The sequence below is a fragment of the Moschus berezovskii genome, chromosome 5 (assembly GCF_049115385.1).
Source record: "Moschus berezovskii isolate FMDL1 chromosome 5, NW_MosBer_1.0, whole genome shotgun sequence".
NCBI lineage: Eukaryota > Metazoa > Chordata > Mammalia > Artiodactyla > Moschidae > Moschus > Moschus berezovskii.
In genome coordinates, this window is record NC_142464.1 from 86,772,742 (window position 1) to 86,795,108 (window position 22,367).

The 22,367-nt window shown below is 34.8% G+C and overlaps 1 protein-coding gene across 1 annotated transcript in view; it reads left to right on the plus strand.

Annotated features, from left to right (window-relative positions):
• Positions 1-22,367, plus strand: part of ADGRL3 (adhesion G protein-coupled receptor L3) — a 984,355-nt gene that overhangs the window by 460,312 nt on the left and 501,676 nt on the right. Inside the window, exon 5 of the mRNA XM_088836367.1 lies at positions 18,742-18,955. Coding sequence (XP_088692493.1) covers positions 18,742-18,955 — 214 coding nt within the window. The remainder of the gene's footprint in view (positions 1-18,741; positions 18,956-22,367) is intronic.

Sequence of the window (22,367 nt, forward strand, 5' to 3'; positions counted from 1 at the left end):
AGAAAATAAAGTATGATCTAAAAAAAAGCATGAAAACCAAAGGAGATTTATACTGAAGTGGAGACCACAAACATAAGGTACTACATAGTAGATAGACACCAAGGCAATTAGTGGGCTCAGATTAGAGGAGTATGAGGGTTTGGGGCAGCATGGAAGCAGGTAGCTGTTTTACTGGATGTCTTTGTAAACCCCCCAGTCCCCAAGATGATTCTCTACAGCTTTATTTATACCATTTCATCTACTAGGAATTATTTTGTGTATAATTCTCATATTCACTTAAAACTCAGGCAGTATTGAAATTTACTAGATATATAACTTTGATCAAGCACTTACTATGTTCCTGGCACTATGCTTGACAATTGACTTAATTCCTATCAAGGAGATTCAAATTATTATCCTCATTTAATACAGAAGAAGACTACTACTTGAAAAGTTTGAGAAGGTTGTTCATGAATAAATAGCTTTGGATAGGAAACATAACATTTATATTCATTACACTCATATTCATCTCCCAGAGAATAAAGCTTATTTATTGCTTGGCATATAATAAAAATCAACAGCTGTTTGTTGAATTAATGGCTGAGTAGATAGATAAATAAATTGTATTAGCTTACAAATAATAATAAGATGTTCACATCAGATGATGTTTCCCAAATGAAGAGTTTGAGTGTTTTTGAATATTTTAATAAAATTTGTTAGAGAGTTTTCAAAAAAATTTTTGGCTTGTTTTGAATCCTTTTTCTTGGCAAAACTTGCTTTAATCGATTTAGTGTTATGGTAAACAGGCCCATAAACCATAGAAAACACTATAATTATGCAATTCACCACTTTTTAAAAAGTACAAATATGATTCCAGTGGGCTTATATTTTCTCTACAGTAACTGATCAGGGCATCACAAATACTGAAGAAAAGAAACTTTGGCTCTTCGTGAATCCTATCTGTGCGGTTATTATTACTTGTGTTACTTTTTTGCTTCAGTGAAGACCACTTTTAATTCAGCTTCACTTGGTCTTCTATTTTGTCTTGTAGACCAATTTATAGCCCAGTTTGTCCTTAGACTTAATAGTTAAAATTTGTTTATCCAGATATTGTAATGTGAGAAAACAAATTAAATGCTTATGTTTTTAAAAAGAGCAATTTATGAGACTGTGAATTATCTAAGGGATTACAGATGAATCCCTTTTTAGTATATACTTTTAAAAATATATTTCCCTATCTTAGAAAACCTAAAGCATGTGACATGATATTTATGGCAATGTGGTATCTCAAAATACTATAAATTAAATAACATACCAGCAACTTATCGTTTATAAAAATGTCACGTATTTCACAATTTTTCCCCTAAATAACACTGCATTAATTTTTGTCATGTGAAATTAAATATGGCAGAAATTATTACATATGTGAAAATTGCATGTGTTCTCAAGGCCCCGTTCTGTGATATGACCTCATCTTTGAGACCATCGAAATAAAGAAATGCCTTTGACAATTTGAGTCTCCAGGCATCTTTATGTAATGATCATCTTTTGCCAAAAGTTCAAGGTTTCTTTGACAAATTCTTAGTGTATTTCTGAAATAAGATTTATAGACCATTTGAGCAAAGTTGTAGGACCAAACTAACAGTTGTTTATTAGTGCAGAAAATCAGCAATAGAAAGATAGTTATCCAGTAATATGTGCTAAGCATAGTGTTAGGCATTGGGATCTGGTATTATTAGGTATTATATTCTTTACAAATTAAATCAAAGATCTGAAAATCATCTGTTTACAAATGTCAGCATTTCTATCACATTTGTTTAAACATACTTGTAAGATGATATGGTTTGATTGAAGTGGGATCGATATTGCAGTTTATCCCTTCATTTTTTTGGTATGAATCATAGAAAGCCAATTATGAATATAATCATCCTTTCTGCTCTGTTCTTCAACAACTTATTGATTCAAATCAATGTCTGTTTGTAACAATACATTTTTGAAAGCTTCCTCTAATAAGAATTTGAGCAAGACTTAAGGAAATTAATTTGAATAACATTGAAATCTATAAGATTTTTAAATTGTGTTTTAGTAACTTTAAAAACAATCTTGTTAAAATCATTTTAAACACTCTCAACTTCCTTGGATAAACAAGAGACAGACATTTGTTCAGGTTTCAGTTGGTGAAACTTTGCTGTGTTCTCTCAAAGTATCATTTTTTTTTCATTTCTTTTTTCTTTCATAGTCCTCATGATTTATCTGGGGGTTAGTTAGCCACATACATATTTAATTGTTCTTAATGTGTATTCCTTTCTCCCATTTATGTTATAAATTCCATAAGGTCATGAATCAGTGTTTTATTGACCATTGAATACCCGCAACCTGGAACAATGTTGGGCGCTTCCTTTAATGCTCAATTTATTTTTGTTGAATGAATAGATGAAATTAATCATTGATTGATATTTATCTTTTAGGCATGTCAGAATATGTATTTCTCAACCATCACCTTGACAGTTTTTATTTCACTGATTTCTTGTTTAATGATTTGAGGAAGCATCAAAGTGGATGTTTACAACTTTATTTCTTTGATTTTAATCTATTTCAAAAAAGTTGCTGTGTGGGTCTGAAAATATATAAATACTTTGTATTAACTATTTTTATAGGCAGGAAAATTTTATTAACCTCAATAATATATTTTGAGGTTGAGCCGAACAAATAAAATAGAGTGCTGGACATGTCTTATATAATTTCATGACACATATACAATTTTCATCCACATATGCAATATTCTTTGGCATAGCCTTTATCACCTGTTTCCTGTGATTTTTTAAAATCTGGTTTTTGAAGTCAGTTCATAAGAATTTTGAAACTTAAGTGTGTGAGGTGAGTTTCTGCCTTCAGAATATTTTTGTTGTATTTATTGTTGTTAGAGAAAAGAGAAAAATCTATTCAGAATCCTTCTGGTGGCTTTGCCTCGAGGTTGGGGAGAGGTGAAAGTTCACTTCTGACCCAGCCCAATGTATTTCATTTTCACTCAAAAGATCTTCCCTAATGTTCAGAATTATTTAACGTGTGCTTGGGATTTTTGTTTGTATGTTGCTTTACTTAGGACTTACAGTTTCATATTAACTGGATTTTTTCCACATTCTGATTCCTTGTTTTTCCTAATTTGAAGAAGAAATCATGATCGGTATTTATGAAAAAGCACGTTACTGTTCTTCCTGATACTACAGTTTGCACGTTTAGCAAATATCTGAACTTTCATAGGCTTAGAGGTTTTTTTAGTTAGTACATTCCCCATTTACTGATATCACTAAGTATTGATTTCACTGTATTTAAAACTAGGATTTACATTCTATATTTAGTGTTTAGTCAACTTCTTAATGAAATGTGTTCATTTGAAAGAATTGGGTTTTTTTATTTTTTAAAATATTGTTAATAAAATATTCACTGGGAATAAAGAATAATTCATTTTGCAAGCAGTATTGTCCATTTGCAACATTTGTTAGCTTCTGTAAACAGGTAGGAAACTTGGGCTAAATATCCAATGAACATGTAGATGTGGATTTGGTCAGGCACTTCTTGATTAGATTTTTGTTCTAATCTCAGGTGTATTACACAGACACTAATGATCAGCACTAATTTGGTGAGTTTATATATGTGAAAGCTGTTGTAAATCTTGTGGATAAAGAAATTATAAATATTGTTCTATATGATTTTCGATATTGAAGATTACCAAAGAAGATATTGCAAGGTCTTATCTGTTGAAGATTTGTGCTGCTGAAATAGAAGAGATGTCTTAGCATTGCTTTCCTTAAGGATAAAACAAAACAAAAACATATAAGCCACTGAAAGCTCTTTATCCTTTCCAGTGAATATACTGTGTTTGCGGGAAAGTTGGAGGAGGGGAAAATGTGAGGAGGTGCTGCTTGTGTATTTCTGAATGGTATTTGCAGTTCATTTGAGAGTTCATTCACTGTTTAGAAACCCCTTCCCTTTAAAATTAAACATCATTTGGTCTTAAACTGTGACATCACTGTTTGTTCAAAACTGATATTTATCCTTCTCTAAATTTCCTGTGTATTTCTTATTAAAATCTGTATGACTGAAGATTTTCTCTGATGTATGACAAGAAAAACATATATTTTAAACTTGGTGATTTGAGGTAAAGAAAATCATTTATTTATATACTGTAGTAAAAATATAATTGCATTTGAAAATTAATGCCGTGTTTTAAAATGAGTGATTTTCCATCTTACCACAGCAGATTTTCACACAAAGGATATTTTCATATTAGTTTTTGTGCTATAATATTAAAATGTTTTAAATGTTAGAAAGAAATTTTAAGATTCTTGAAATAATAATAGTATACTGTTGTATTTTGTGCTATTAATAAAGGGCTCTGTTAGATACAGTAAGTGGAATAATAACTTGCATTTCATATTCAGACATTTTGTTTAATTTCACTAAAGAAATGGCAATCCATTAATGTTATATTATTAATAACTAGTGTGATATTGCGGAGAAGGCAATGGCAAGCCACTCCAGTACTCTTGCCTAGAAAATCCCATGGATGGAGGAGCCTGGTAGGCTGCAGTCCGTGGGGTCGCTAAGGGTCGGACACGACTGAGCGACTTCACTTTCACTTTTCACTTTCACACATTGGAGAAGGAAATGGCAACCCACTCCAGTGTTCTTGCCTGGAGAATCCCAGGGACGGGGGAGCCTGGTGGGCTTCCGTCTGTGGGGTCACACAGAGTCGGACACGACTGACGTGACTTAGCAGCAGCAGCAGCAGCAGTGTGATATTGTCACATCACTTTATGTATCCCCTGACATAATCCCCCTTTCTTTGTTCTCTGTGTAACATACGAAGAGAGTCATTGCATCTTTTTTCCTATAGGACTTTCTAGTTAACTCCTCTCATTCTTACCAGTTTGGACTAAACCACAGTTTCTTGGTGTACACCAAATGGGGATGATGACATTGACAAGCTTTATAGTTTGGAGTTTGAAATACAATGATATATAAGAAAATTAAATGATACTTTTAAAGCACCTGATATATATTAGCTTACCATCATGATATGATCTTATATTTGTTTCATCAATTTCTAGACTGTAATTTTTTACTCTGTTCTTTTTGAATAATCTATTAGCTAGGGCTTTTAGGATTAATTTAATTAATATTATGTTATTCTTTTAGGCTGAAATCTTCCACTACCCTATATCAGTTCAGTTAAGTTGTACAGTTGTGTCCGACTCTGCGATCCTATGAACCGCAGCACGCCAGGCCTCCCTCTCCATCACCAACTCCCGGAGTTCACCCAAACCCATGTCCATCAAGTCAGCGATGCCATCCAACCATCTCATCCTGTGTCATCCCCTTCTCCTCCTGCCCTCAATCTTTCCCAGCATCAGGGTCTTTTCAAATAAGTCAGCTCTTCGCATCAGGTGGCCAAAGTATTGGAGTTTCAGCTTCAACATCAGTCCTTCCAATGAACACCCAGGACTGGTCTCCTTTAGAATGAACTGGTTGGATCTCCTTGCAGTCCAGTGGACTCTCAAGAGTCTTCTCCAACACCATAGTTCAAAAGCATCAATTCTTTGGTGCTCAGCTTTCTTTATAGTCCAACTCTCACATCCATACATGACCACTGGAAAAACAATAGCCTTGACTAGATGGACCTTTGCTGTCAAAGTAATGTCTCTGCTTTTTAATATGCTATTGAGATTGGTCATAACTTTGCCTCCAAGGAGTAAGCATCTTTTAATTTCATGGCTGCAGTCACCATCTGCAGTGATTTGGGGGCCCACAAAAATAAAGTCAGCCACCGTTTCCACTGTTTCCCCATCTATTTCCCATGAAGTGATGGGACTGAATGCCATGATCTTAGTTTTCTGAATGTTGAGCTTTAAGCCAACTTTTCCACTGTCCTCTTCACTTTCATCAAGAGGCTCTTTAGTTCTTCTTCACTTTCTGCCATAAGGGTGGCGTCATCTGTATATCTGAGGTTATTGATATTAATCCCAGCAATCTTTATTACAGCTGTGCTTCCTCCAGCCCTGCATTTCTCATGATGTACTCTGCATATAAGTTAAATAAGCAGGGTGACAATATACAACCTTGACGTACTCCTTTTCCTATTTGGAACCAGTCTGTTGTTCCATGCCCAGTTCTAGCTGTTGCTTCCTGACCTGCATACAGGTTTCTCAAGAGGCAGGTCAGGTGGTCTGGTATTCCCATCTCTTTCAGAATTTTCCACAGTTTACTGTGATCCACTCAGTCAAAGGCTTTGGCATAGTCAATAAAGCAGAAATAGATATTTTTCTGAAACACTCTTGCTTTTTCGATGATCCAACAGATGTTGGCAATTTGATCTCTGGTTCCTCTGCCTTTTCTAAAATCAGCTTGAACATCTGGAAGTTCACGTATTGCTGAAGCCTGGCTTGGAGAATTTTGAGCATGACTTTACTAGCGTGTGAGATGAGTGCAATTGTGCGGTAGTTTGAGCATTCTTTGGCATTGCCTTTCTTTGGGATTGGAATGAAAACTTACCTTTTCCAGTCCTGTGGCCACTGCTAAGTTTTCCAAATTTGCTGGCATATCGAGTGCAGCACTTTTACAGCGTCATCTTTCAGGATTTGAAAGAGCTCACCTCCATCACCTAGTGATGATATTCCATCACCTCCACTAGCTTTGTTTGTAGTGATGCTTGCTAAGGCCCACTTGACTTCACTTTCCAGGATCTCTGGCTCTAGTGATCACACCATCGTGATTATCTGGGTCGTGAACATCTTTTTCGTACAGTTCTTCTGTGTGTTCCTTCCACCTCTTCTTAATGTCATATATGTTTTGGAGTATCTTCTGAATCTGATTTGAAAACTCTTTCGGAGTTGACTACTGTTTAGTTTTTTCTGCCATCTACTGACCCTCTTGTGAATATGTCTTTTCTTTCTCACATTTGTTGAGATACAGTTGATAATATTATGTTTGTTTAAGGTATGCAATATGTTGATTTCATACACATGTATTTTTTGAAGTGATTACCATAAAAGAGTTATTTAACACCTTCCTCATCTCACATAATAGCCGTTTATTTTTTGTAATGGGAACATTTAAGGTCTACACTCAGCAAAATTCAAGTATATAATACAGTGTTGTTAATTGTATTTACCATGCTGTACATTAGATTTTCAGAATTTATCCATCTTATAACTTCTAGAAATTTAAACCCTTTGGTAATATCCCTACATTTCCTTACCCTCCAGCCACCAGAAACCACTAATCTGTTTCTATGAGTTTGGCATTTTAGATTCCATATATCAGTTCAGTTAAGTCACTCAGTAGTATCTGACTCTTTGCGACCAGATGGACTGCAGCAAGCAAGACTTTCCTGTCCTCACCAACTCCTGTAGCTTACCCAAACTATTGTCCATTGAGCTGGTTATGCATTCCAACCATCTCATCCTCTGTCATCCCCTTCTCCTCTTGCCTTCAAACTTTCCCAGCATCAGGGTCTTTTTCAACCAGTCACTTCTTTATATCAGGTGGCCAAAGTATTGGAATTTCAGTTTCAGCATCAGTCCCACCATTGAATATTCAGTACTGATTTCCTTTAGGATTGACTGGTTTAATATCCTTCAAGTCCAAGAGACTCAGGAGTCTTTTCCAACACCAAAGTTCAAAAGCATCAATTCTTCAGAGCTCTGCTTTCTTTAGGGTCCAACTCTTACATCCATATATGACTACTGGAAAAATCATAGCTTTGATTATATTGACCTTTGTCAGCAAAGTAATGTCTGCACTTTTTAATACACTGTCTAGGTTTGTCATAGCTTTTCTTCCAATGAGGAAACCTTTTTTTTTTCAATTTCAAGGCTGCAGTGATCATCTGCAGTGATTATGGATTCCAAGAAAATAAAGTCTCTCACTGTTTCCATTGTTTCCTCATGTATTTGCGATGAAGTAATGGGACCAGATGCCATGACCTTTGTTTGCTAAATTTTGAGTTTTAAGCCAGTTTTTTCACTCTTCTCTTTCACTTTCATCAAGAGGCTCTTTAGTTCCTCTTCATTTTCTGTCTTAAGGGTGATTTCATCTGCATATCTGAGGTTACTGATATTTCTCCTGCCAATTTTCATTCCAGCCTGTGCTTCATCCAGCCCAGTATTTCGAATGATGTGCTCTGCATATAAGTTAAATAAGCAGGTGACACTATACCACCTTGACGTACTCCTTTCCCAGTTTGGAACCAGACCATTGTTCCATGTCCAGTTCTAACTGTTGCATCTTGACCTGCATACAGATTTGTCAGGAGGCTGGTAAGGTCGTCTCATATTCCCATCTCTTTAAGAATTTTCCATAGATTGTTGTGATCGACACAGTCAGAGGGTTTGGCGTAGTCAATAAAGCACAAGTAGTTGTTTTTCTGGAATTCTCTTGCTTTTTTTAATGATCCAGCAAATGTTGGCTTCTTGATCTATGATTCCTCTGCCCCTTCTAAGTCCAACCTGAACATCTGGAAGTTCTTGGTTCATGTTATGTTGAAACCTAACTTGTAAATTATGAGCATTACTTTGCTAGCATGTGAGATGAGTTCGATTACGTGGTAGTTTGAACATTCTTTGACATTGCCTTTCTTTGGGATTGAAATGAAAACTAACCTTTTCCAATCCTGTGGCCACTGCTAAATTTTCCAAATTTGCTTGTATATTGAGTGCAACAGTTTCACAGCATCATGTTTTAGGATTTGAAATAGCTTAACTGGAATTCCATCACCTCCACTAGCTTTGTTTGACCTCTATGGACCTCTTGACTTCTCATTCCAGGATATCTGTCTCTAGGTGAGTGATCAAACCATTGTGGTTATCTGGGTCATTATGATCTTTTTTGTATAGTTCTTCTGTGTATCCTTAAGTTATATTATACAGTAGTTGACTTTCTCTTGTCTGACTTTCCTTACTTAGCATAATGTTGTCAAGGCCCATCAGTGTTACAAATCGTGTGATTTCCTTTTTTCACATGACTGAATGATATTCCATTGTGTACATATACCACATCTTCTTTATTCATCCATCTATCATTTTTTACTTTGTAATATAATTACACTGTTTCCAATTATTGACTATTGAAAATATGCTGTAATGTACAAGGGGGTACAGGCATCTCCTTGAGACCGTTACTCAGGATGTTGAATATATCTTTCTTTGCCCCAGACTTCTGCCTGGAATATTATATTATCTTTTCTCCTATATTCACATATTATTTCATCTTTAAAGGTTATCTTAAGTTTGCTTCCTTAAGAAATCTATCTTAAGCACCCAAAAATGTTTATTGCTTCATTACTTTGCATTTGTTTCCCATTTTCCTTGTATGTTTGGTTGGTTAAACTTTTCATAGGTTGTGCATTTTTGTTATAAACCATAAACTTACAGAGTGGCATAGAAACACTTAGGATATTCTCAGTTCTTTTGCTCTGGACCGTCTATCTGTCTGCTGTCTCCTGTTATGAACTTTTACCCATCAGATCTTGTTGCCATTATTCGGTAACCTTTGGTTTTAGTAATCATGGATACTGTCTTCTGGCTTTGGGGATTTTGCCACACTCATATCATTAGGTTTCTCTAGATTGTTTTCCATTTATATTTATATTCATGAGAAATGACATTTCTAAGCTGTCAAATTTCACATACATTATCCATATTATCTTTATATCAAATTTTTCTCTATTATCTATATCTATGTTTACCTGTCTATTAAGAAATCAATATGTAGAAATTTATAATGAGGGATTGGTTGAGAAATCCCATGATTTACTGTTTTGCAAGTTGGCAGCCTGGGAAATGCAGTGATGTAGTTTCAATCCATACTTGAAAACCTGAAAGTCAGAGGGTCACTGATAAAGTCCTGGCCTGTGTCTGAGGGCCTGAGGTCTTGGAGCACCAATGTTAGAGGGTGGAAGATATTTATTCTAGCTCATGCAGAGAGAAAATTTATACTTCTCCATTTTTGTTGTATTCAGACCCTCAACAGTCCACCTTAAATTGGTGACAGTGATTAGTCTTCAGAATCAAATGCTAAAGTTTGTTAATCTTTTCTAGAGAGGCCCTAAAGATACTCTCAGAAATACTGTTTGAACAGCTACCTGGAGCATCCATTTGCCCAGTAACATTGACACAAACAATTAACCATCACATACAAATGTTTGTCATTTTTTGATTTCATATGATGGCTCTGAAGGTCTTTTTGCCAGACTTTTGGAATCCCATTCTGTAGAGGACGACTGCTAGGCCTAAGATAATCACCCATGTGGATGGAGAATTTAAACAGTATCCATGTCTTATGTTTAGTAACACCCAGCAACCGCCTTACTGTTGTTCAGTTGCCCAATCATCTCCAACTCTTTGCGACCCCATCGATTGCAGCATACCAGGCCTCCCTGTCCTTCACCATCTCCCAGAGTTTTCCCAGGTTCATGTCCATTGCATTGGTGATGCTGTCCAGCCGTCTCAGCCTCTTACACCCTCTTCTCCTTCTGTCCTCAATCTTTTCCAGCATCTGGGACTTTTCCAATGAGTCGTCTGTTCACAGCCACCTTGTAACTGATAAATATACATTTCAAATTAAATTAGCATATCTTTTCAAATCTTTTGAATTGTATAATTTTTTTTAGTAGACTCTTGTTTATCTTGAAATTATTTTTTAGTCTTAAGAACATTTTGAACAGCCAGGTTGGTGTTTTTGACATTTAGAAAGAGACTGGGATAATTGTGATATGTGAAATTTGACACAGTTTAAGACATTTTATCCCTCATGAATATAATTGGAAGGAATGTCGAATATAATTTTATTAAATGTTGAAATTTCATTTATTCAGACACTTGATACATTTTTTAGGCAACCTCCATGTGGATAATTTCACTTAAAGGTCACCAATTTGTATACGTATCTTTAAAAAGAATGATTAATGTTACTCTCATTTTGAAGCTCCATAATTCAAAAGGATAGCTTTGCATTGTTTCATGATATTACTCTCTTTAGAATACTTTTTCCTGTAATTTCAGAATTGTAAGTTTCATGCTTTTTTTTTTTTTTAACCTCAGACCATAATTGCCTTTGGTTATTTCTTTATGGTGTCAGTTTTAATTGTCACTGTTATACTTATTTAAATACTAAAGTATTTAAATTATATGTATTCTTTATTGAAGTAGACTTGTTAAAATTCAGTGTATTGGATTCTTGCTGGTATTAGATGTACTTTTATAGAAAGTAGATGATAGGTTGATATTTCATTGGGTTTCCAATATTATTTTTGCAGCCAAAGATTTCAGATGAGATCTTCAGAGCACATTTTTTAAAATTTGGATAAGTATGTTGGCATGTAAAACAACACAGAGAAACTACACATATTTAAGAACATTATGTCATAGGTTCTGTTGAAACTTAGAATTGGGAATATTTGCTTTTTGGCAGCATTTAAGTAATGAAGTATTTTTAAAAGGCATTACTGATAATTTATGGTAGAAAGTAACTCCCAGATATGTTCAGTTCAGTTCAGTTCATTCGCTCAGTCGTGTCTGACTCTTTGCAACCCCATGAATTACAGCACGCCAGGCCTCCCTGTCCATCACCAACTCCCAGAGTTCACTCAAACTCATGTCCACAGAGTCGGTGATGCCATCCAGCCATCTCATTCTCTGTCGTCCCCTTCTCCTCCCACCCCCAATCCCTCCCAGCATCAGATTCTTTTCCAGTGAGTCAACTCGTCGCATGAGGTGGCCAAAGTATTGGAGTTTCAGCTTTAGCAGCAGTCCTTCCAATGAACACCCAGGATTGATCTCCTTTAGAATGGACTGGTTGGATCTCCTTGCAGTCCAAAGGACTCTCAAGAGTCTTTATTCTCTATAATTAAATTCCTTTAAAATCATTAGCTTTGACTTATAAATGGTTTAAGTTACTTCTTTCTCTTAAGGAAAGAGATCTATATGTATATATTTTTTGTTTCTAAAGAACTTTTTTTTTTCCTTTTATTATCATTGGAATACAGAGGAAAAAAAATGAACACCTATTAGTAATCTGTTTTTGGTACCAAAAATTGATTACTCATGTGTTATATATAATATAAAAATATGTGTATGATAAATTGGATAATAAAATACAATTATATATATAGTTGTATTTTTAAAAATTAATTGCCTGAACTATGTTTAAGCAAAGGGATGGTAATATTAGACTGTCTGTGTGGGTCATTCATAGTATTTTACTTTTATTGATTTGGTAATTCTTCAAAATCGTCCAACAGTTTCAATATCCACTCTTTAAGCATTCCTTCAAACTTGATTCTACACTCTATTATTAATAGATAGCTCCAAACTTACTGGCTTAAAAGAATAAACATTTATTATTTTCTATGGTTTCTTTAGGTTAGGTATCTGGAAGTAGCTTAGTTTGCATTTCCTGGTTGTCTCTCGTGGGTTTGTAGTTCCTCTTTCTGGTGGCTGAAAGGTCAGCCTCCAAGATGCCTCACTCACCTGTCTTACAGGTCCATTCTAGCTGTCAGCATTGTGTTCAGTTCCTTTTCTGGACCTCTCAGTGGGGCTGCTTGAATGGTTTTAAGATTTGGTAACTACCTTTGTACAAAGTGAGTGGTTCAAGACAGAGGTTAAAGCTGCTGTGTCTTGTTAATGAACTATTCTTGGAAAGCATATACTCTCATGTCTATCAGGCTATGTTCATTTGAAGTGAATTACTACAGAGGATAAGATGGTTGGATGACAATACTGACTCAATGGATATGGGTTTGGGTGGACTCTGGGTGTTGGTGATGGACAGGGAGGCCTGGCTTGCTGTGATTCATGGGGTTGCAAAGAGTTGGACATGACCGAGTGACTTAACTGAACTGAACCGAACTAACTAAAGCACACATTCAGGGTCAGGACAATGAAACTGGAGAAGTAGCAGAGACTTATGAACATATTTTAAAACTGCCATATAGACCTCTTTAATAAAATCTTTTTTCCCTCTTCTGGGTTGTTTTCATTTACTGCCTATATTCTATTCTTGAATTCTAGACTCATGAATCCAAATGAGAATTAAACATTCCAGAGTATTATCCTGACACTTAAGTGTTTAAAACTTAATTAATTATACTAGATTAATGCCCTCAACCAACTACCTGATCGCTTGCCTCTTAATCTGTTTAGTCTTTTACTTAATTGCTCTCTTTTGTCCTGAAATCCTATGTTTCAAGTTCCACTCCCTTCTTTGCGTGTTCCCCTCTATAAAGCTCTAGTTATCCTAGCAAGACTGACCCCTGTTCTTGAGTCTAGATGGAAGCAGTTAACTCTCCTGTGGACAATAGCTTTTAACACCCAGTTCCCAACCTCACCAACCACCTCCCTGTCCCCCCCAGGCAATCTTTAGATTGGTATCTTTAGTTACCCATAACTCACCAAGAATTTAAAGTATTCTGAGTCAAATGTCATCAACCCAGCATTATGATAGGAAAGCAACACGAAATTTCAACAGCAGAGTGACCGAAGTCTCAGAAAATGAAGAATTAGAGGGATTTATGCTGAACTGAGTGAGCAAAAACTGGGATCTAATTTTCTTGTTGTTTAATCCCTGGGTAGGAGCACTTTAAATTAAGGGTGTTTTCCACATAGAACTTGGGTACTTTCTGAGGTTCTGGCCATTGGTAGCAGAGAAGTTCATTTTCATTTGTGTCCTCTTTGTCCCATGGTCAGTGGGTAGTCCCAAACTATTGTATCCTATAAGAAGTCTACCAGGTTTCACATTTAGTTTTTCCAATTTACTCTGTCAAAGTCTGTCTATCACACACATAATAGATAACACTCTTATTACTACAGATTAACTCATGGTAAGAGAGTGAGATGGAGCTCAAGAATATGTCTTCTTTGCCCCATATTATTTTTCCATAGCTGCTTCACAATGCCCAGTGCAATATATCCTGATTAAAAATACGGTAGATGATTTCACTGGCTAAATGCAGTGAATATACTATGAAAATACTATGACATTTTGCATGTCATAGTATTTTTCTGTAGTAACCAAAGTTTCTCCATTGTTATCATGATAACAATGGAAAGCAAGACAAAATGATGAAAAAAAAATTTAACTTAAGCATCTTATTTTTACATTTGAATTGCTTGCTGATTAAAGCATTTAGCAACATAATTAGAAGTAGTTTAAATAGCTAATCAGATAATGTTATAAAATAGTTTCCAGTGATACATTCCTTTAAACAAAGCATCCACATTTAAGAATGTAATTTATCACTGAGTTATTGATACAAATGCAATTATATGTTACATAGAGGAAAGCACCCACACATCAACCTTGGTACCCTGTAAAAATGTCCATATCTATAAATTTTGAATAATTCTCAAAGGGTCAAAAGAGATACGTGGGAAATTGACCCTCCACATTTTAGCTCTCTTTGCCATTTTGTAGGGTCTGGTTCTAAATCGTATTTTGACAGTTAAGACTCAGATAAAACTATGTCTGTGTGCGTACGTTTTAGTAAAATTGACTGATGAGTTTAATCAGTCAAATTGTCCACTTAGATGCTTTGACTGTGTGATTTGCTTACTTGTTTTTCTTTCTTTATTAAATTAACTTGTTTTAAACAATTTGATTTAATTGGTTAGGTTAACAAAACATAGCAAGATCAGTTCAATGTTTGGAAGCAGTTTTGATGTGATTTTTTAAAATAGTTATACCAAAGTTGAGAAAAAAATTGTCTCTTAGCAAATGCTCAAGAGTTTACTGTAAAACATTCTGAAAAATTCAGATTTCAAGAACGTTTTGTAACTAAACAAGCAAAAAATGTATATTATTCTCTTTTAGCTGATCAAAGTTATGAAACTAGATTCTAGATTTCAAAATTGGAGCATGTTTATTGTTCAGTGATTTTATTATTTAAAATACTATATACATTAGTGAAAATGTCTTTTTCCTTGAAAGAATCTCAGTATTAAAAAGAACTTCAGGTTTAAAAATAGGTGTCTAGTTTCTGAATAATAGATAAATATATATATATATATATTTTTTTTTTATATTAGGAACCATAGAAATGTGCGTTTTAGAAATTCAGTGTCTGTTGTGAGACTACCCTGTCAAATATTGACTCAAGATCAAACTTTAAAAATAAAGTTACTTCCAATCTCTATGTTCATTCTCTTTGATCAGTGCTATGGCTGTGCTAGATTTGTGTGTGTGTGTTTGCCTGTGTGTATCTGTCTCTGTTTTTAAAGGTGATGGAGGACAGAAAAAAAAAGATGCTGAGTGAAAAGAATGGAATTAACTGTATAGTGTGGCTTGAGTGACTTACTTACTCGGAAGTTATACATGGGGTCTTTGGGGGTGTTTATGGTTTTTTTAAAATAGTATTGAGATAAAAACTAATGTCAGTCTCAATTTAGAAATGAGTTATGATTTCATAAAACAAATCAGTATTTTCTCTAAATTTCAAGTGAAAATGTTTATAGTAATAAAACTCGTTTCCTCATTTCCCTCAACTCTTTTTACACTTTCTTGTTTCTCCTCTCTACTTTGCTTTTCAAGTTTCATTCTTAGTGTAAAACACATAAGTAAAGTTGAATGTATTTCTTTAAATACATTTTTATGTATGTACACACTGAGTTAATCAACCATCAATTAAAATTTAATGCTATCATGTGTTTATCTCTGTAGTTAATTCTCTTATGTGAATAACAACTTAGTAATTTATTAGTAAACACTTAATTTTGGAATTTCAGTCATGTGCCTTTTAAAGAATACTTGCTGAGTTATTACAATTAAACATTTGACTCTCTTGCAATAATGTACTGATTATGTTCACAGGCTTGGGTTATGAAACTGTTAAATCTGAAATGAAAAGATAGATGGTTTGCTGTATGAAAATGAAATATATATGCACAGGAAATATCTGAAACCAAACAGCAAACGAGAAAAAGACAAAGGACAAAATTTCAATTTTCTTCCTATGCGAAAAACTTTTGCAATAACAAACTATACATGTGAGCAAGCAGTTCACAAATGAAATATATGTGGAGAATCAATAAACATATGACAATATATTTCATTGTATAAATAAAACGGTGAAAATTAAAATAAGGATGATTGTTATATCATTATTTGTCTATCACTGGCAAAATGTAAAAGAATTGGTAATCTGTAGTTTTAAAGAAGAAAATACTGCTGATCGAAGTGTGCATTTATATTAAGATTTTTGGATATTTAGTTGTTGATATTTGGCAAACTTCATATATTTTTACCCCCCTATTAATTTTATTTATAAACATATGCCATAAAATATATTAGATAATTATATTTTTTCTAAAGTGTCATAGCCAAGTACACAGGTTTGTACTTCTTTACAATATCATGACACAAAACACTGGGACATTTCTAAGTACCTGTTAACATAAGACCAATTAAATAACATTTTATGTGTATATGTATATGCAATGCAGGTGTTAAAAATGTGAGATTCAACGAGAAATGAAAAGATTTCCACCGTATATTGTTAAATAAATCAGTGTACCAAGAAATATGTGTAGTGTGATACTACCTGATTGAAAGTAAAATTTAAAAAGGGAAGGGAAGAAAAATACAATGCTTTTTTCCATAGACAATTTTTATAGGAAGGTCACTACATTGTTAACTGGTTACCTCCTGACATTGAAAGATAGATGCGGCAAGGGACCTGAAGGAATTGTAATTTATCTTTTTACAAATCTCTATCTTCTAAAAGAACACTCACTATTTCTATCATTAACTCAAAAAGTATACTGATTTATTTCTATTATTTCTTGAAACAATAAAACGATTTAAAAATTGAAATAGATTGCCTTTTTATGTAAGTATATATAAGCTCAAGAACAGTACTTTTTTGGAGAGGGATAATGGTTTCCATAGAAAATGAAACAGATACAGTATTCCTGAGGTTAATTTGAGACTCTTGTTTTACAAATTGGATGATATTTCTGTATAGTCTTTAGCTCATCTACCAGCCAGTGCTTTAGAAAATCCAGAGTGCTTTGTTTCCATTTATAAGGGAGAAAAACAAACAAATTGTAATCAAAAGCTTCTGCACAGCAAAGGAAACTAAGCAAGGTGAAAAGACAGCCTTCAGAATGGGAGAAAAGAATAGCAAATGAAGCAACTGATAAAGGATTAATCTCCAAAATATACAAGAAGCTCCTGCAGCTCAATTCCAGAAAAATAAATGACCCAATCAAAAAATGGGCCAAAGGACTAAACAGACATTTCTCCAAAGAAGACATACAGATGGCTAACAAACACATGAAAAAATGCTCAAGATCCCTCATAATCAGAGAGATGCAAATCAAAACCACAATGAGATACCATTTCACACCAGTCAGAATGGCTGCTATCCAAAAGTCTACATGCAATAAATGCTGGAGAGGATGTGGAGAGAAAGGAACCCTCTTACACTGTTGGTGGGAATGCAAACTAGTACAGCCACTATGGAGAACAGTGTGGAGATTCCTCAAAAAACTGGAAATAGAACTGCCATGATCCAGCAATCGCACTCCTGGGCATACACACCGAGGAAACCAGAATTGAAAGAGACACATGTACTCCAATGTTCATTGCAGCACTGTTTATAATAGCCAGGACTTGGAAGCAACCTAGATGTCCATCTGCAGACGAATGGATAAGAAAGCTTTGGTACATATACACAATGGAGTATTACTCAGCCATTAAAAAGAATGCATTTGAACCAGTTCTAATGAGGTGGATGAAACTAGAGCCTATTATACAGAGAGAAGTAAGCCAGAAAGTAAAACACCAATACAGTATACTAACGCATATATATGGAATTTAGAAAGATGCAAATGATAACCCTGTATACGAGACAGCGAAAGAGACACAGGTGTATAGAAGAGTCTTTGGGACTCTGTGGGAGAGGGTGAGGGTGGGATGATTTGGGAGAATGGCACTGAAACATGTATATTATCATATGTGAAACGAATCGCCAGTTCAGGGTCGATGCATGTTACAGGATGCTCGGGGCTGGTATGCGGGGATGACCCAGAGAGAGGATAAGGGGATTCGGGAGGTGGGAGGGGGATTCAGGAGGAGGAACTCATGTACACTCGGGGCGGATTCATGTCAATGTATGGCAAAACCAACCAATATAATATTGTAAAATATTTAGCCTCCAATAAAAATAAAAATTAAAAAAAGAAATAATTGTTATAATTAGCTTTTTTAAATTTAATTTTATTTTTTAGCATAAAAAACATTTTGTATTGGAGTATAGCTGATTAACAATGTTGTGATAGTTTCAGGTGAACAGTGAAGGGACTAATCCATACATATTCATGTATCCTTTCTATCCCAAATCCCATTCCCATCCAGACTGGCACATAACATTGAGAAGAGTTCCTATTGCTATACAATAGGTTCCTGTTGGTTATCCATTTTAAATATAGCAATATGTACATTTGCTTCCCAAAGTCCTTAACTGTGCCTTTCACTGGCAACCATGAGTTCATTTGCTAAGTCTGTGAGTCTTTCTGTTTTGCAAGTAAGTTCCTTTGTATAATTAGACTTTTAAAAATCCTGTCAGGTTACTGAAGTGAAATGCTCCATTTTTAGTTAAATTTATGAATTGAAATTGCTTTATTCCTTGGTATTAGTAGACTAAAAACACATATTTTTCCTTTGTATGTAACAAACATGTTTTATTTTTCTTCCTCCTCCTTTTGGTAGCTTTCAGCCGTGCCCCCATTCCGATGGCTGTGGTTCGCAGAGAGCTCTCCTGTGAGAGCTACCCTATTGAGCTCCGCTGTCCAGGAACAGATGTCATCATGATTGAAAGTGCCAACTATGGGAGGACTGATGACAAAATTTGTGACTCTGACCCTGCTCAGATGGAGAATATACGATGCTATCTACCTGATGCCTATAAGATTATGTCTCAAAGGTATGATATTTCTAATATTCTTTCTGCATTTAGTATAGACAGTCAGCATGTATCTGTGTGACGTATTAAGCATAATAAGAACATAAAATCCTGTACTTTAGAATACTTTACAGTACTTTTTCAGTATCAAACTGTTCCCCATATCACTAAAATGCTAGTGCCAGAAATTGCAAATGGCACTTGGAAAATATTAAAATGTATTAGATTACTTATTGTTTCATGTGTTCTGCATTCTCTAGACCTAGATTCATTAGTTGAGAAATCAATTTTTCAGTTTTCAAAAACAGAATTATGTAATTTTCTCCAGAAATTACAGAAAAAATATGTTGCTGCTAACAATGCTTTTCCATTAGTGTGGGGAAAAGCAAGTAAAATTTAGATTCATGGTCAATTTTGTGAAAAAAATATAGTAAAGACTATTGATTAATGATTATTTGACGTTGAAAAGCAATTTTAAAAGTTTTCCTTAGATATCTAGTACATGAATTAATTCATTTAATACATTTAAACTATCTGAAGTATTACAATATTAAAATAAATATAAATTAAAGTACCATACAATATCACTGGATAAGTAAAAGAAAATCTTCAATTCTAAAGAGACTGGTTAGTTCAAATTTATAGTTTGGAAAGCTTATATTAGAATTTCTTAATGTTGTTATTCAGTTATGCAGTCATATCTGATTCTTTGCGACTACATAGACTGAAGGCTTCCCTGTCCTTCACTGTCTTCCTGAGTTTGCCCAAACTCATGTTGATGATACCATTCAACCATCTCAGTCTCTATTGCCCCCTTCTCCTCCTGCCCTCAATCTCTCCCAGCATCAGAGTATTTTCCAATGAGTTGGCTCTTCACAACAGGTGGTCAACGTATTTCTTATTAAATTAGTTAAATAGTAAATATCATTTATGTATTTGCTCACTATTATGATTTATCAGAAATCAGTAACAAAGTGATTCATCCTTGACAAGCCTTCATACTGTCTGACTACTTACTCACAAAGTAATTTTTAAAAACTTAATAAACGATTTAGTGAATTTGTTTTTAATTAGAATTTATATTCAGGCATTTCTTTCTTTTGTTTAAGGATTTCTTAAAATATGGAGGAAGTCATACCATATGTAAAAATAAACAGAACTGCAAAAACAGTGATTTCAGGATTATCTTTCCTGTACTTATGAAAGATTGCCTTATTTTTAACCTTCTTGATACTTAAAATTCAGATACATAAGTCTATATTTTTATAAATAACTGTTGTGTAAATTATTCAGAGAAATTATAACATGCCAGGATTTTGATGATAGAGCATCTGGGGTATAATGGAAGGATAGTTACTGGTCTCTGGGCAAACCTGAGGGCTCTTATTTGTCTGTTTCTAAAATGCTGGCTCATGGTAAGGTAAGTGTTAATGGGAAATAAGATTTTAAAATTAGGAATTGGTGTTTTTCTTTCTGGCTTACTTCACTCTGTATAGTAGGCTCCAGTTTCATCCACCTCATTAGAACTGATTCAAATGTATTCTTTTTAATGGCTGGATAATACTCCATTGTGTATATGTACCACAGCTTTCTTATCCATTCGTCTGTAGATGGACATCTAGGTTGCTTCCATGTCCTGGCTATTATAAACAGTGCTGCAGTGAACATTGGAGTACATGTGTCTCTTTCAATTCTGGTTTCCTCGGTGTGTATGCCCAGGAGTGCGATTACTGGATCATATGGCAGTTCTATTTCCAGTTTTTTGAGGAATCTCCACACTGTTCTCCATAGTGGCTGTACTAGTTTGCATTCCCACCAACAGTGTAAGAGGGTTCCTTTCTCTCCGCACCCTCTCCAGCATTTATTGCATGTAGACTTTTGGATAGCAGCCATTCTGACTGGTATGAAATGGTATCTCATTGTGGTTTTGATTTGCATCTCTCTGATTATGAGGGATCTTGAGCATTTTTTCATGTGTTTGTTAGCCATCTGTATGTCTTCTTTGGAGAAATGTCTGTTTAGTCCTTTGGCCCATTTTTTGATTGGGTCATTTATTTTTCTGGAATTGAGCTGCAGGAGCTGCTTGTATATTTTGGAGATTAATCCTTTATCAGTTGCTTCATTTGCTATTCTTTTCTCCCATTCTGAAGGCTGTCTTTTCACCTTGCTTATAGTTTCCTTTGCTGTGCAGAAGCTTTTGATTTTAATTAGGTCCCATTTGTTTATTTTTGCTTTTATTTCCAATATTCTGGGAGGTGGGTCATGGAGGATCCTGCTATGATTTATGTCGGAGAGTGTTTTGCCTACGTTCTCCTCTAGGAGTTTTATAGTTTCTGGTCTTACATTTAGCTCTCTAATCCATTTTGAGTTTATTTTTGTGTATGGTGTTAGGAAGTGTTCTAGTTTCATTCTTTTACAAGTGGCTGACCAGTTTTCCCAGCACCACTTGTTAAAGAGACTGTCTTTTCTCCATTTTATATTCTTGCCTCCTTTGTCAAAGATGAGGTGTCCATAGGTGCGTGGATTTATCTCTGGGCTTTCTATTTTGTTCCATTGATCTATATTTCTGTCTTTATGCCAGTACCATACTGTCTTGATGACTGTGGCTTTGTAGTAGAGCCTGAAGTCCGGCAGGTTAATTCCCCCAGTTCCATTTTTCTTCCTCAAGATTGCTTTGGCTATTCGAGGTTTTTTGTATTTCCATACAAATTGTAAGATTATTTGTTCTAGTTCTGTGAAAAATATCCTTGGTAGCTTACTAACGCATATATATGGAATTTAGAAAGATGCAAATGATAACCCTGTATACGAGACAGCAAAAGAGACACAGATGTATAGATCAGTCTTTGGGACTCTGTGGGAGAGGGTGAGGGTGGGATGATTTGGGAGAATGGCATTGAAACACGTATGTTGTCATATGTGAAATGAATCACTAGTTCAGGGTCAATGCATGTTATAGGATGCTTGGGGCTGGCATGCGGGGATGACCCAGAGGGAGGATAAAGGGAGGAGGGAGGTGGGAGGGGGGTTCTGGAGGGGGGACTTATGTAAACCTGGGGCGAATTCATGTCAATGTATGGCAAAACCAACCAATATAATATTGTAAAATAATTTGCCTCCAATAAAAAATTAATTAATTACAAAAAAAATAAATAAAATTAGGAATTCCATTTGATACAAGTTTGTTGATTTGAAAGCTGATCATTTTGTTGCCAATAGGTGTTAATATCATCTTTCAAGAGCAGTTTTTCCACAAGTAGTATGGAATTGGCACCATGAGTAAATTGTTATTTTATTTGTTTTGGTTAGAAAACCAAACATAGGATTTTTCAGAATCCTTTTTGGGAGTGGGTTGAGGAGGAATTTTTGCTTTTCTGTGATTATGTTTTCATTTAAAATGTAGAGAAGCATTAACTTCTGTAGCTCTTTGATC